Source organism: Colias croceus, chromosome 16 (genome assembly GCF_905220415.1).
Source record: "Colias croceus chromosome 16, ilColCroc2.1".
Classification (NCBI taxonomy): domain Eukaryota; kingdom Metazoa; phylum Arthropoda; class Insecta; order Lepidoptera; family Pieridae; genus Colias; species Colias croceus.
The window spans coordinates 7,587,829-7,601,949 of record NC_059552.1 but is presented as its reverse complement, the minus strand read 5'-3'; the positions used below and the strand labels follow the sequence as shown (position 1 = coordinate 7,601,949).

The 14,121-nt window shown below is 38.0% G+C and overlaps 1 protein-coding gene and 1 non-coding gene across 2 annotated transcripts; one reads left to right on the top strand and one right to left on the bottom strand.

The window, feature by feature from the left end:
* Positions 1-8,380: 8,380 nt before the first annotated feature.
* LOC123698714 lies at positions 8,381-11,938 on the top strand. Its single transcript, XM_045645466.1, has one exon. The coding sequence runs from the start codon at positions 8,381-8,383 to the stop codon at positions 11,936-11,938; it is 3,558 nt and encodes a 1,185-aa protein (XP_045501422.1).
* A 715-nt stretch (positions 11,939-12,653) lies between these two features.
* On the bottom strand, positions 12,654-12,725 carry Trnaa-cgc. The gene has a single exon. It is a non-coding gene; the product is annotated as a tRNA-Ala (tRNA).
* Positions 12,726-14,121: the final 1,396 nt, after the last annotated feature.

Genomic DNA, 14,121 nt, shown 5'->3' with positions numbered 1-14,121 from the left:
TACACGTGTTTGAATAAAGAGTTAATAAAACCGGTTCATTGCAACAAATACCTACTCTGTGTAAATTATTACAGAAATAAACTTTACATTCGTTGAGATTTTAATTGTAGTTATGTTTAATTTGAGGATTCATTTTATATTTTCATCCAGATGAACAAATAACGCCATTCAACTAGATATATCAAGAAAAATGTATTAAAATATACTAGTTCCATAAGAATTGAAACGTGACCAAAGCTGTCTTAGCCCAGTATAAAATCAATTAAGTGCACCTTTGACCCCCGAAAAAGAGATTTTATGGGAACCGTAATAGCTAATAATTCATAACTGGACAACGGTCTGCTCGCAAAATCAATAGAACGAGTCGGGGAATCTCTATTAATCCGAAAATACGGTCTAACAATAGTCGCCCTTAAAAACTACAAGCATAATAGCCGATAGACTACTCGTTTAAGAATGATAAATTACCAAAATGGAAGTCGGTATGTCCATTCCCACAGATATTAAAGCCGGGGACAAAGAAAGGGCCCCGCTTCGCCAGGACTCACGCGGCGGTATACAATACGCGAAGATTGTTTGCCAATCCTTTCGAGTGGATGCAAATTGGAAAAGTTATAGGCTTTGATGTTTTAAGCTAAGGCTAATCGTAGATTATGTTAGACTTCAAAGAACTTGGAGATGACATAGGTTGTATTTTAGGATTAGGAGGAACGGAAGTTTAAAATTAAATTGCTGGTATACCTAATACATAATATTGAAACATCTTTAAAATACATCTATCTAGTATTTGGTACATTTTTTTTTATAAATACACATCAGGTATAAGAAGTAGTAGTAAGTAAATAATCGTTATGCGATGTAACAATAACGATAAAGAAAATAAGGATTATAACGATATCTGATCTGTTACCTACATCAGTGTCTTGTTATTTAAATTTCTATGGTTACATCATATTTATATCAATAAGCAAACAGAAACAAAAGCTACAAGAGCAGTAGTATCAAAACAATATTGACGTAAGCAGATCTTGGATACGTGCAAACGTCGTACAAATCTCATTTATCCACCATTATCTCGGGTTATCGGGCATCTACCCCTTACCCCAATCGCTTATAAGCTTCTAATTAACACAAACCACATGATACACTATCCATTGCCTGCTTAGTACATGATACATAAAAAGCTCATCGAACAAACTGCGCAATGGAAAGTGTATAAGAAATTCGATCGCTGATAAGGCGCTTACGGTTTTTAAGGTTTAGGAAAAGCGTGATCTTGGTTAAGAAAGGTATTTATGCAAAGCCCGACGTTATTGTTGTCAGGTTATCGGCAGTCTTATCTGATGGGAATCGATTGTGGAATCGCGAATTGCAATTTGTTGGGAACTGGGGCAATAAAAAAGGGAGTTTTAACAGAACTGTGCCTGATTAAAAATAACCGTTAAAAATTCATTGCTCGATGTTAGCTCTGGACACTGAGTTCATATATTGATCAAAACAAACGGTAAATAAAAATTTCTAACTCATCTTTCTTGTCAGAAAGTTATTTACCTATTATCTAGTCTACAACAATAATGACATTTAAACTCCTGTCTTATTCTGTTAAACGATATTAATCCAAAATAATATTACCAAACACTCCAAATTTATTAAGTACAAAATTTGCACAATAGAAAGAAACTTCGCAATTGAAAACAAAATAATTACAAACAAAGAAACAGCTCTCAAGAAGTTAAAAACAATTAGTGATCAACCCTTCTGTTAAAAAACAGTAAAAATTGTCTCGGAAATTTGTCCGTTGACATCCATCTCAATCAATCTTTGGTCCCTTAGGATCTGAACCCTTCCGGGACCCTCCGTAACCCAATTAATAAGAGGGTAGTGTTACTCCCAGACTCACATCGACCGCAGAAAAATTAGATTAAAATGTTTAAATTGGTCATGTGTTGTAGTGATGACGTAGGGTTATAGAGCCGTTCGGGAATGCAAAAATGATGGAAGAAATATAATACTTTGAATCTGATCTGAATATGAAAAAGAAGCAATAGTTCTTTCTACACAATATATCGAAAGTCGAAACGCAGCATTTTATAGCAGGTAGTTCTGCATTATTATTAAGAGCAATCTTCATATTTAATTTAAGTATACAATATTTTTTTAACAAACCGTCTTTAATAACCTAAGATTATTTCACACATTTTATATTCAATTGTCGAGCCATAAACTGTCTTTAAAAAACAATGCACTTACCAATTCTATCTCAAACAATCGATCAAAACCGTTTTTGGTCCATACCGAACATTCTGAACTTGAATAATAATTATATGCGTAAAATCGCGCTTAAATTTATAGAAAATAAATATCGACAAATAGCACGTCGGGTGTGCTATTAAATTCTCTATCTGTAATGATTTAATTTACTGCCTCCACCCACCGCGGCGACGTAATGTATGCCCTGCGATGCCCTTAACAAGTTTAACTTACAATTTGCTCGTAGGAGATTAGATAGTTCCGAACTGTTTATTGATTTATAATAGCGGGACTTTGCATGCATTTTTGTGTATGTACATATTATTATTAATTGAAAGATCTTGTTCTTGAAATTTAATTGATAGTTACGTATTAAAAAAACGAAAGAGACAGTTACAATAACGTAAGTACTTACTTTTGCAACTATGGAGCAACTATGGAGTTTCTTGCCGATTCTTCTCCATAGATACTGCTTTCCGAATCGGTGGTAAATGTTAAAAATACTTATCTATGTAATGACGATTCGAAAGTGCTACTAAATAGTAGTCTAATTGAATAAATGAATGTTTGAGTTTGAGTTCGAGTTTTGTATCGGACTCGATACATATTATTAACAGGGTAAATAATAAATGTGTACTGTTGATACTTTTTAAACTAAAACTAAAAGTATCTATTTTTAGAATTATAACTTTCTTCTTTGCATCTTTTGCAAATAATTGATACTTTCATTACCTAAACTTCAAGAATAGTTCGGTGCTTCAGCATTGGACTATAATAATATGTTTATTTTAACAATTAATCTACCTCTACACTAGTATTTAGGATGTACTAAACCTGCCCTTAAACCACGCTTGAATCCAACTTAAAACAACAACTTACGGATTCCTCGTTCGTTCTAAAACTTAAGAAGATGGATAACAATTTGTGCTTTTGAACGTAATCAATTGAAGAATTTCTTATATATTCAATAGCACTTGATTAGCGGAGTGGCGAGTGACCCTTCGGAATAATTATTCAAAGTGTGTCGTCAGAAAAACTTCGGCTAGTTACTGATTATTGTTTGCTTTTGATTTTAAACGTGATCCGACTTGTTGTAATATTATTGCTTTGCAAGATGTTTATTCGCTATATAAAGACAAAATTTGCAATTTTCAACAATAAGGTGTGAATTACGAAATGAAACAGTGAAACCCAACTTCTTTTATTAATCAGTTGGACGAGAAATATTCAAATTATGTTATCAGATTGCATTGTAATGCCATTCGTATGTTCTAGACTCTAGTCGTAATTGTAGATAACTATTAAACCTAGGTATATCATTTTATAAGGTCATTATCCACACAGAAGATGAGAAACGTAAGAAATACAAGAATAACGAGAACTGTAATAAAATAAACCAAAAAAAGTCTTATTAACAAAGTCTTATAAAGTCTAGGCAATAGGCATGTCTTAGACGCGTATAGCTGACGTCACCCCACAGAGCTTTCAAAGACGCCCATATTAAAATTTCCTTGAGAATAATCCGAACACAACACAATATCAAAATTTAATATCATTTTAATCTTAATTCTGCTTATTAATGTTACCGAGGAGGGTATCCTTACAGGTAAAGGAAAATAAGCTTAAAAGTAAATAGATAGGGTTCGTTTTTATTTGTTTATTTATTTGTCGGAAAATATGTGGGATGAAGAAAATCCTCTCAATGCAGGTAAGTTCAAAGATACCTTCTTTTGAGAGTGAATTATAATTAGGTCGTATTTTGTATAAATTCGGGAAAGCTTTATTAAAACAGATGGACGGTTTTAAATAAATTATACATTTCTGTAACTTTTTATTTTGTACGACGTTAGATAAAATAAGAATAAATAAATCTGTTTATGTTGAGCAAGTTCGCGTGAATATGCTGCATATTATATCTACATTACACTGCAATATGAATTTTTTATAGAGACCGAAGTTCCAATTGCAAGAAAATATTGATTCAAAATTGTATTTTTAAACGGCCTTTATTCGAATGATGAGCAATTATGAAGAAAAATAAAATTTATTTTAGAATTGGGCGTATTACTTCTTATATGCTGCATATGTAATGTAAAATGCTGTATGATTCATGTCCTGCATTAACATACCTAGAGCATTTAAATCCCGGTTCAATCAGACACTTTTTCGCATCAGAAAGAAGATACAAAGTATTTCTTTAGCATTCTGTTTTTCGTGCAAAATACACAAAAATCTGAACTCCACACAGCGCGGCGCTCTAGCGTCCCGTGTCATTGTTACTTTTTAATTAAAACGCAAAAACCGCCTGATGGATCACGTCCGAAGTAATTAATGGGTTTTGTTTGCTGAACTTGTTCACCACTCTATTCCAATAGGAGTGTGTGAAGATCTGAAAATACGCCTTTATTTTAAACCTTTTTTAAAGCGAAACGGCCGAAAATCATTGTTTATTATCTATTATGAGGCGAAACGACCGAAAATTATTATTGTGTTTAAAGTTTGTCTTTTATAGTCTACATTGAACTTAATCTTCATATTATCTATAAATTAAAATTCAAATTAATTTATTTGCCAAATAACATGCACTTATACACTTGCAAGTAGCAAGACGTAACTAATTTAAGAATCGTGTTCTTTTTCAATTGACCGGATTGACCACCAATACATAGTAACAAATGCAAAATGTCATATTCCACATCCTTTCAATGTTTAAAGATTATTTCTTTAAGAATTATCAACATTATATCTATAATTTTAGAAATCATAAGTCTTGAATAATTAAAACAACGCTACTGTTAACAGGTTTAATTACAACGTGTATTATGAAAAGCGAAACAAAGGCAAAGACAAAAGTGAAATCATTCGTAATCGCGGGAAAAACTTTATTTTGACGAGTTGTTTACGGTAATGACACTGTATTTAGCACTATTGAATGGTTTGAGAATGTTTGTAACAACAATTTATCTGCAGTTATGAAATAAAAACATGTTTACCAATAGGATTATAGTTGTTATCCATGATGTTCCTTGATGAGACGAAGATAATATTATAAACAGAGGTCCTAGCGACACAGAAGAACTCATTAAAAAAATCGCAGGAATCGCAGCAGGAAATAGCATTTAAAAAAAAACCTAAGAATATTTATCGGATACATTTTATTCTATTCTAATACATACAATTTATAGAAAAATATTACAAATATCTGCACAAAATTACAATAAAAAACCATTCTTCCGAACAGTCCAAATACACTCACCGTACGCGGAGTGTCAACCGCGGAGTGGTAACACAAAAGCTGTTCGATGAGGGGTAGTAATGAAAAACATAGCCGATTACCCCTCCCGACGCTTGGGAGCAAAGTTGGGCTTTCAATCAACTTGACAATATATAACACAAGAGATAATGTAGAGCGTAAAATGCTAAGGACATGTTAAATCAGTATGTACCTACTATGTCAAAAGACATATATATATATATATATATATATATATATATTAGACTAGCGGTCCCGGCAAACGTTGTTCTGCCATACTTGAGGTATGAAAAATAGATGTTGTCAGATTCTCAGATCTACTGGATATGCTCACAAAATTTCATGAGAATTGGTCAAGCCGTTTCGGAGGAGTTAAACTACAAACACGACTAAACGAAGATTTGGTAAATTGGAAAATTTATACGAATTTACAATATTTTAAAGCTCTTTTTTCCTCATCACACTCTACATTTACTATTTCCCAAAAAACTTTATGCTTTAAATTCTGTTTCATGTGAGCAAAGGCGCAGTTAAGTAATTAGTAATTTTAACTACTGAAAACTTAAAATTAATAGACCTTATGATTTATATGAAGAGAAGAATATTAATCTAAGCTATCTAATGTTAGGTAAGTAGCGCCGCATGCACTTACCAATAACTCCAAATCTTTAAGGAAATAAATTTAATGCTTTTAATATCGCCAACAAAAATCAGCGGGACATCTTGTAGGAACAATGAATGTGGTACAACACTAGTCAATGCGGCAATAGGGTTCCCGAACAATAGTGATGTGCCAGCCGGCGCCCGCGCATTCGCAGCGATTGTGATATCTTGATACTTTATAATAATATCCTTAATATCCTTGAAGATGTGTTGTACATTTGCGAAAGCATATACAATAATAATTGTATTATTGAGTGCACTATTGAGTGCATATATTTTAAATGTGAGACAAAATTAACAAAAAACGTATATACCTAATTTAACTACTAAAAAAACTATAGTAAATGTAAATAGTCTTGAAATTATATACTGGCAATAATGTTCTATCTATCTACTAGTAGGTACTAGGTACTACAACATTAACTATGAAATAACGTAGGTATTCAAATTAAATCTATAATAAAATTCTCAATAAATAAATATATGAACAAGTATCATTTCCATCCATCCATCTACACGCTAAATACAATATTATAAACTGACCGACAAGTTTGCGGTCAATAATGTCGAAAGTAATAAGAAGACATTCCCACGATATAAATCTTGTGTTAAAAGTGCTTTAAATTTTATGTTTTGGTGTCCTTCACAAAGGTCCTTTGTCCTTTTGTCTTGAGGTCCAAACATAGTTTCATTTTGGGGTCAACTCTTGTGGGTGAGTCGGATTAATTTGATCGATGTTACGTGGGAAGATAAGCAAAGGATGTATTTAAAAGGTATATTAGAAAGCACGATCACATCTGCCATTTTAAATACATGGAGCTACTTAAAATAAACGGGAAACTTATAGTCGCTTCTGTGTATGCCGAGTAGCCGTCTTTGCCCGCTGCTCTAGTCTCTACAGTAACTATGTCATATTCTGTGACTCTGCACTGTTCATAAAGTGAAGAATATGAATGTCATAAGTCATAAGTTTATCTTGTCGAAAATTTATTTTTTTAAACTTTTTTATTTGAGTATATCGGGGGGAAAACGTGCCAATACTCGCAACGCTTTACACACACTTTTTTATTTTATATGTGTGGTTGAGCTTACAACAACATCCACTGGATATCATATTTCAAGTAGCCTTAAAAAATTGCCATACATAACACAGAACATAACGAGTTTTTATGAAAACAACAAAACTGTTATTTTGTTTTCTTGTTTAAAAGACATTCATTGTTTATTAATATTATTAAATAATGTCAAATTTACAACCGCTTTAATACGTCAACCGCGTAAGCTGCGTGTTATTAGTATCTTAGTAGTTATGATATATTGTGAAAAATAAAGCATTTTAATATTTAAAAAACTTCTTCGGTCTGGTAGGACACAGAAGGCTGATCACCTACTTGTCCCTAAAGAAAATCGATCAGTGAAACAGATGTATGCATAATGCATCTGCCCCTTACCCCACTACGGGGACACGGGACTTCACATACAATATTTAAAAAAAATCTCTACACATGCCTAGTGACCCGCAATAGACCTCAACGAGACCCAGGTGGTTGTCATTCAAATATTAATATTTAATAATCAAATCCTGGCACGTGCCGGCGGTCCGCTCTACTGAGTTGAGACATTAGCTCAAATAAATATATTGTTACTGTTAAAATAAAAATTATTATACATATTGTTGTTACTAACTTTCTACCCGCTGCCACAGATAATTAATCTGTAGTAAGTAATACTTTTTTTATTATTTTTATTGTATGATAGAGAAGCGCTTGACCACTATCTCGCCTGATGGAAAGCTGAGATGTGGCCTAAGATGGAGCGCTCTTCCCTAGAAGGTACATGTTCACTCTTTTCTTGAAGACCTCCATATTGTACTCGTCGGGGAACAAATAATAAGTTAATAATATTAGGCGTAGGGATGTGACGACCCCACCGCCCACGGGTTGGATAACTGTGTGACAGTAGTTATCCAACCCGTGCAATCAGTCATAAGGCGTAGGGATGTGACGACCCCACCGCCCACGGGTTGGATAACTGTGTGACAGTAGTTATCCAACCCGCGCAATCAGTCAGTACCCATTCCCAGCAAGTGTGCAAGCCGTGCTTCAGCTGGGGAGTACATAGGGTACTAAAAATATATGCAACTTAACGGTTTCCTCGGGGAAGTGGGCGACCCTCGAGTGTATAAAGCCTGTTATATGGATGGAAGAGAATAGAATGCGAACTGGGCCGCTTCCTGGGGGTCGCCAGGGCGCGCCTGGAGCTGGCGCTGGGCGCGGCAGCATGCGGGACGCCAGCCAATCCCGCCGACCGACCCGACCACCTGGTCGGTCGAACCCACCATCCCCACCAGTAAGCTTGACGACAGCAGGGCCGGCAACGACCCAGCATATGGAGTCCGCTACTGGTGGAAACAATAAAAAGACTCGCATGAGATGGTCAGCTGACCAAAATAAAAATGCCATGCGAGCATATTATAGGGCGACTGAGGGTGAAACCAACCGGACTGGGTACCGAGTGCGACTGCTCCGCGAATTCAACATCTTGGAACCCAACATCACCCTCACTGAACAAAATCTGGTGGACCGAGTTCGATACATCTTGCGCAGGAACATCTTTAGCGCCTCCGAACTCGAACAACTAGGATGTGCGGCTGTTTCCGCGGAAGCCCCTGAACCGATGGGCGTTGATGACCCACCCGATGTGTCAGTCCTTTTTGAGGAGAACACCGGGGTGGAGACCAATGCGATCGGAGCGGGGGAAACTGAGGAAATAGCTACCCAGGACATGGACAAGATCAGGAGAGAGCTTGAGGAGACGATCTCTCATTACCGAGGAATACCGGTTGAGCAGCGCTCCCAGCTTCCTCGCGTTCCCTATAGAGCGTCGACCAGACTTACCGTTGAGACCGTTAATAAATTACTGCCGCCATATTTGGAAACCAGTACTGACATTGGTGATACGGGATCGATACTATACGCTGCGGCGGTAGTCGTGTGTCGAGCGGTGGGGATTAACTTCTCGAATACGGGAAGAGGATCTCCGCAGCGACATACGACACCTGCTTGGAGGCGTCGTATCGAAACTCGAATCGCTAATGCCAGAGTCCTCATCGGTAAGCTTACTGCTTTTAGGGCCGGTAACACAAGACCGCGAGTGATGCGCTTTGTCAGGTCTGCAATCAGTGAGATATCTCACAATCTGCCCCAGGCAGAGCTATTGCGAATAGTGACAGTGCGCATCGACACCCTGAAACAGCAGGTCGCAGCTTGGGGGAAACGCATTAGACGGTACTCTGAAACAACAAGGAGACACCGTGAGAATCGTCTCTTTGAAAGTGACCAAAGGAAGTTCTACAAGTACCTTCAATCTGGGGCTCGGAAAGCACACATGGGGCCACAACCCGAAAAGGCAGACCTGATTGCCTTTTGGCGTGGAATATGGTCTCATGCTGCTGAGCACGTCGAAGGTGCTTGGATGATGGAGCTGGAGGAAGCGTGTGTAGCCTTACCACCCATGGACCCTGTTGTTGTCACAAGAGACGACATCAGCGCAGCAGTCCGAAAATGCCCGAACTGGAAAACTCCAGGGGTAGACGGACTTCAGACTTACTGGCTGAAAGGGTTCAACGCATGCCATGCTACCTTAGCCCGCCAATTTGGAGAAGCAATTGAGCACCGCTTGCTTCCAAACTTCCTCACTACTGGGGTCACTTATCTAGCTCCTAAATCCAACCGCTCCGCTGACCCGTCACAATACCGCCCAATTACGTGCCTACCTACCATCTACAAGGCATTGACATCTGTACTGGCGGCCAAAATTGCCAAGCATATAGATGGCAATAGAATTTTGGCAGATACACAGAATGGATGTCGGGCGGGTGGTCGCGGAACTAAGGAGCTTCTCCTGATCGACACGGTTATTGGTCAGCAGGTCAAGCGTAACAGACGCAACTTATCCGCTGCCTGGATTGACTATAAAAAAGCATTTGACTCGGTCCCCCATACATGGTTAACGAGAGTCCTGGAACTTTATAAGATCGATCCTTCGATCCGAGGGCTTCTCGGAACATGTATGGGGCAATGGAGTACAATGCTTTGTCTCCAAGGTAAGCGGCTGTCTGACGCGGAGGACCGAATAAAGATACGGCGGGGTATTTTCCAGGGCGATTGCCTGAGTCCTCTATGGTTTTGCCTGGCACTAAACCCTCTAAGCTATTTGCTTGAGAGATTAGGATCCGGATTTCAGCTTCGCAGGGGTGGCCTAAGACTTAACCATCTGCTCTACATGGATGATCTCAAATTATTTGCGCCTAATAGGTCCAGGTTAACGGAGCTGCTAAAAATCACGTGTGATTTTAGCAGCTCCATTGGCATGGAACTTGGGGTGGATAAGTGTGCGGTTATACATGTGGAGCGGGGTAAAGTAACCGCGTCTGATGACATAACACCATCTGGCGCGGCCCATCTTAGGGTACTTACAGAGGCTGAAACTTACCGATACTTGGGTATGTCACAGAATATATGTGTGGAGGGGGCGAGCGTGAAACAGGATGTTGCCGAGGTGTTTTGTGAACGCATGACAAAAGTTTTCAACAGCTATTTGTCGGGCGTGAACAAAATACGAGCGTTCAATACCTGGGTCATGCCCGTTCTCCTGTACACATTTGGCGTACTCAAGTGGACTCAGACCGAACTGAACGCCCTGGACCGGAAAGTCCGCACAACTATGACTCTGCATCGGTTGCATCACCCGAAATCGTCAGTGATGAGGCTGTATATCCCTAGAGGGTGCGGTGGTCGTGGCATGTTAAGTGCCCAATCGCTGCACAATCGGGAGATATGCAAACTCAGAGACTATTTCCTTGCAAAGGTTAGTCATGCAATCCATGCTGAAGTCATAGAATGTGACAAAGGACTCACTCCCCTATCCCTGGCCAAACAGGACTGGCAAAAGCCGGCGGTGCTCAGCATTTCCGACAGAGAGGCCATATGGAAAGAGAAAGAGCTACACGGTAGGTTTCACAGGATTCTGCATGAACCTCATGTAGATTTCTTGTCCTCCGTGCACTGGCTGCGTTTCGGTGACCTCTTTGGGGAAACCGAGGGTTTTGTCTGTGCGATACAGGATCAGGTGGTTAAGACGAACAATTATCGGAGGTACATCATAAAGGACGGGACCCAGGACTTATGTCGTATGTGTCACCGTCCTGGAGAAACTCTCCGACATGTTACTTCCGGTTGTTCCATGCTTGCCAACACTGAGTACTTGCACAGGCATAACTTAGCAGCTAGGATTATCCACCAAGAGCTCGCTCTGAAGTATGGCCTTCTTGACGGAAAAGTGCCTTATTACAAGTACGCGCCGGAGCCGGTCCTGGAAAATAACCGTGCCAAATTGTACTGGGATCGGCCCATCATCACAGACAGGACTATTCTAGCGAATAGACCTGATATTGTGGTGATGGACCTAGCAACTTCCAGGATTTTCTTGGTAGACATCACTATCCCACATGACGACAATCTTGTTAAGGCCGATTCAGATAAACGGCTCAAATATCTGGATCTGGCGCATGAGGTTGTCGAGATGTGGGGCGGTGTGTCTGCCGAGATAATCCCCATAGTTGTGTCCACCAATGGGCTGATTCCTTCCTCCTTAAAACAATATTTAAGGAGGTTGGATTTACCGGTAAAGCCCATGACAGTGGGGATACAGCGGGCAGTCCTGCTGGACAACGCTCGGATAGTCCGCAGGTTTCTCACTCAATCGCCCTAGGCTCCGGCCGTCTGGCCACTCAGCCGGAGTTGTTTAAAACACCGCCGCGAGGCGAGATACTTGCCCCCCCCATTATAAAGCTAAAGAGTTTGTTTGTTTGAACGCGCTAATCTCAAGAACTACTGGTCCAATTTGTACTGAAAAATTATTTCAGTGTTGGACAGCTCATTTATCGAGGAAGGCTAGGTATATACGGGTGAAACCGCGGAGCGCAGCTAGTTAATAATACTTAGTAAATAATTATATCCGCTACTTTGCATACTTTATTGCTATGTTGTTTTATAAATCTCTGCCTGTATTTATTTAAAATATTACCCTGTAAAATTTAAACAGCATGGCGGTTTAGCCGTAATTTCGTAAAGAAGTAATTAGTAGATAGCTGACAGACTCTATCAAAGTAGACATATTAACTCACTGAGAATGAATAGTCTTTTGTATGACTCTTTTATTTTGACTGATATCGAATTATCGACTCTATACGAGAGACGAATTATAATAACATCACATTATAAAGATAAATATATTAAATTAATACACAGTAGTACTGGTCAATGGATATTGGACAGTCTACAAAAATTTGTAAAAAAAAAATACTTGCATTAAAATAAAAATGTTTTCGCATAATCGGACAAGAATAATAATATGTTGAAATTATATTGAGAGGCGCACAAATTTGTGAAAAAATAAAAAAATAACAAGCAAAAGAAGATTCATCTGGAGGTGCTGGGATTTGAACCCAGGACTTTCAGCATGCGAAGCAGACACTCTACCACTGAGTTACACCCCCGATGGGAATGATTTCGAAATTAAGGTGCATAATATCTCTAATTCTCAATACAAAACATAAATAGTCCTGTCTTCGTGCAAATTAAAAATGGGATATTATGTCCACTTTAGTTTTCTGAAAGTATCTATTTGTCAGCGAATTATTCTCCTTTTATCCTATATTTGTTGAATTATAGAAAAAAAATCCAATGGTCGAATTTTGCACTGAAACATTCTGTAGATAATATGAAGAAATACAATGCAAGTCTGCTATGCTTCTAAAACTAGGTAGTTAATAGATGCAACAACTCTTAAAACAATTATTTTTTAGTTACTTTAATATTCTGATAAAATTGCTATTTTCGATGTCGGTTAAAATAGTTGATCAATACTGAATATGCATGTGAATCAAATGAATAATTCAAAAAGTCAGACTCCATCCGTTACAATTAAAGAGGGGCAAACAAAAATCAATTAGCGGCACTATTGAAATATACAAGCTAGCATTTTGACGCGACTTTGTCTGGTTTTTCACGTGATTGAGGAATATTCGAGTCTTATTCGATGTGACACAGAAGATTCGTTGTGAGAAATGGATGAAACTTATTTTCAAATATTAAAGTAATTTTGCTTTTAATTAACGAATTAATTTTTACGAAATAAAACAAGATTATTTATTTTTCAGATTTTCTTTTATTCCCTTTCAAAACGTCCCTTACCAAGTATTTTAATACAGAACAATAATTCATCTAAATAACTTTCAAGGAAATGCTTAAAAAACGATATGAGACGAATATTCCCCTACCACGTATAATACACCGCAATCATATTCAACTAGAGGAAACTAAAACTGAGGGAACATACCAACGTACCACTGCATCATTTTCCACTGAAGAATTAATCACTACAATATACATTACTCTTTATGTACAGTAATCCTTAAACATCACACTAACAAAAGCAGTAATGTACGACAAGAAGACCTTATAGTATCGACAGATAGCCCGGAATTCCGCAAAATAGTGGGACAGTAAAAAAATTGATATTTTATTGCGTCCTGGGTCCACTTTTCTGCAATATTTTATTCTCTTTTCGTCGTTTCCCATTGCTAGTTACATATTTATATTTGCGAGTGTTATTTTTATGTTACGGCAATTTCGACTTTATCGACGTAGCTTAGGGTTTTTGGGGTATATTTTTCGTTTGTTTTTAAGTTTGTGTGTGTGGTACATGTCGTCACACGCACGGCTGGGTTGTATATCATCTTCTTTGAACAAATGGCCCTCTGTGTCTTTGGTTACAGCGTAATCTAGTGAGGAATAAACAACGAGGTTGGGCGAATCGTGAATCTCAAATTTTGAATACGATTTCCGCGAATGTTAAGCGACTACTCTTTAGCAAACACCTTATTGAAAAAG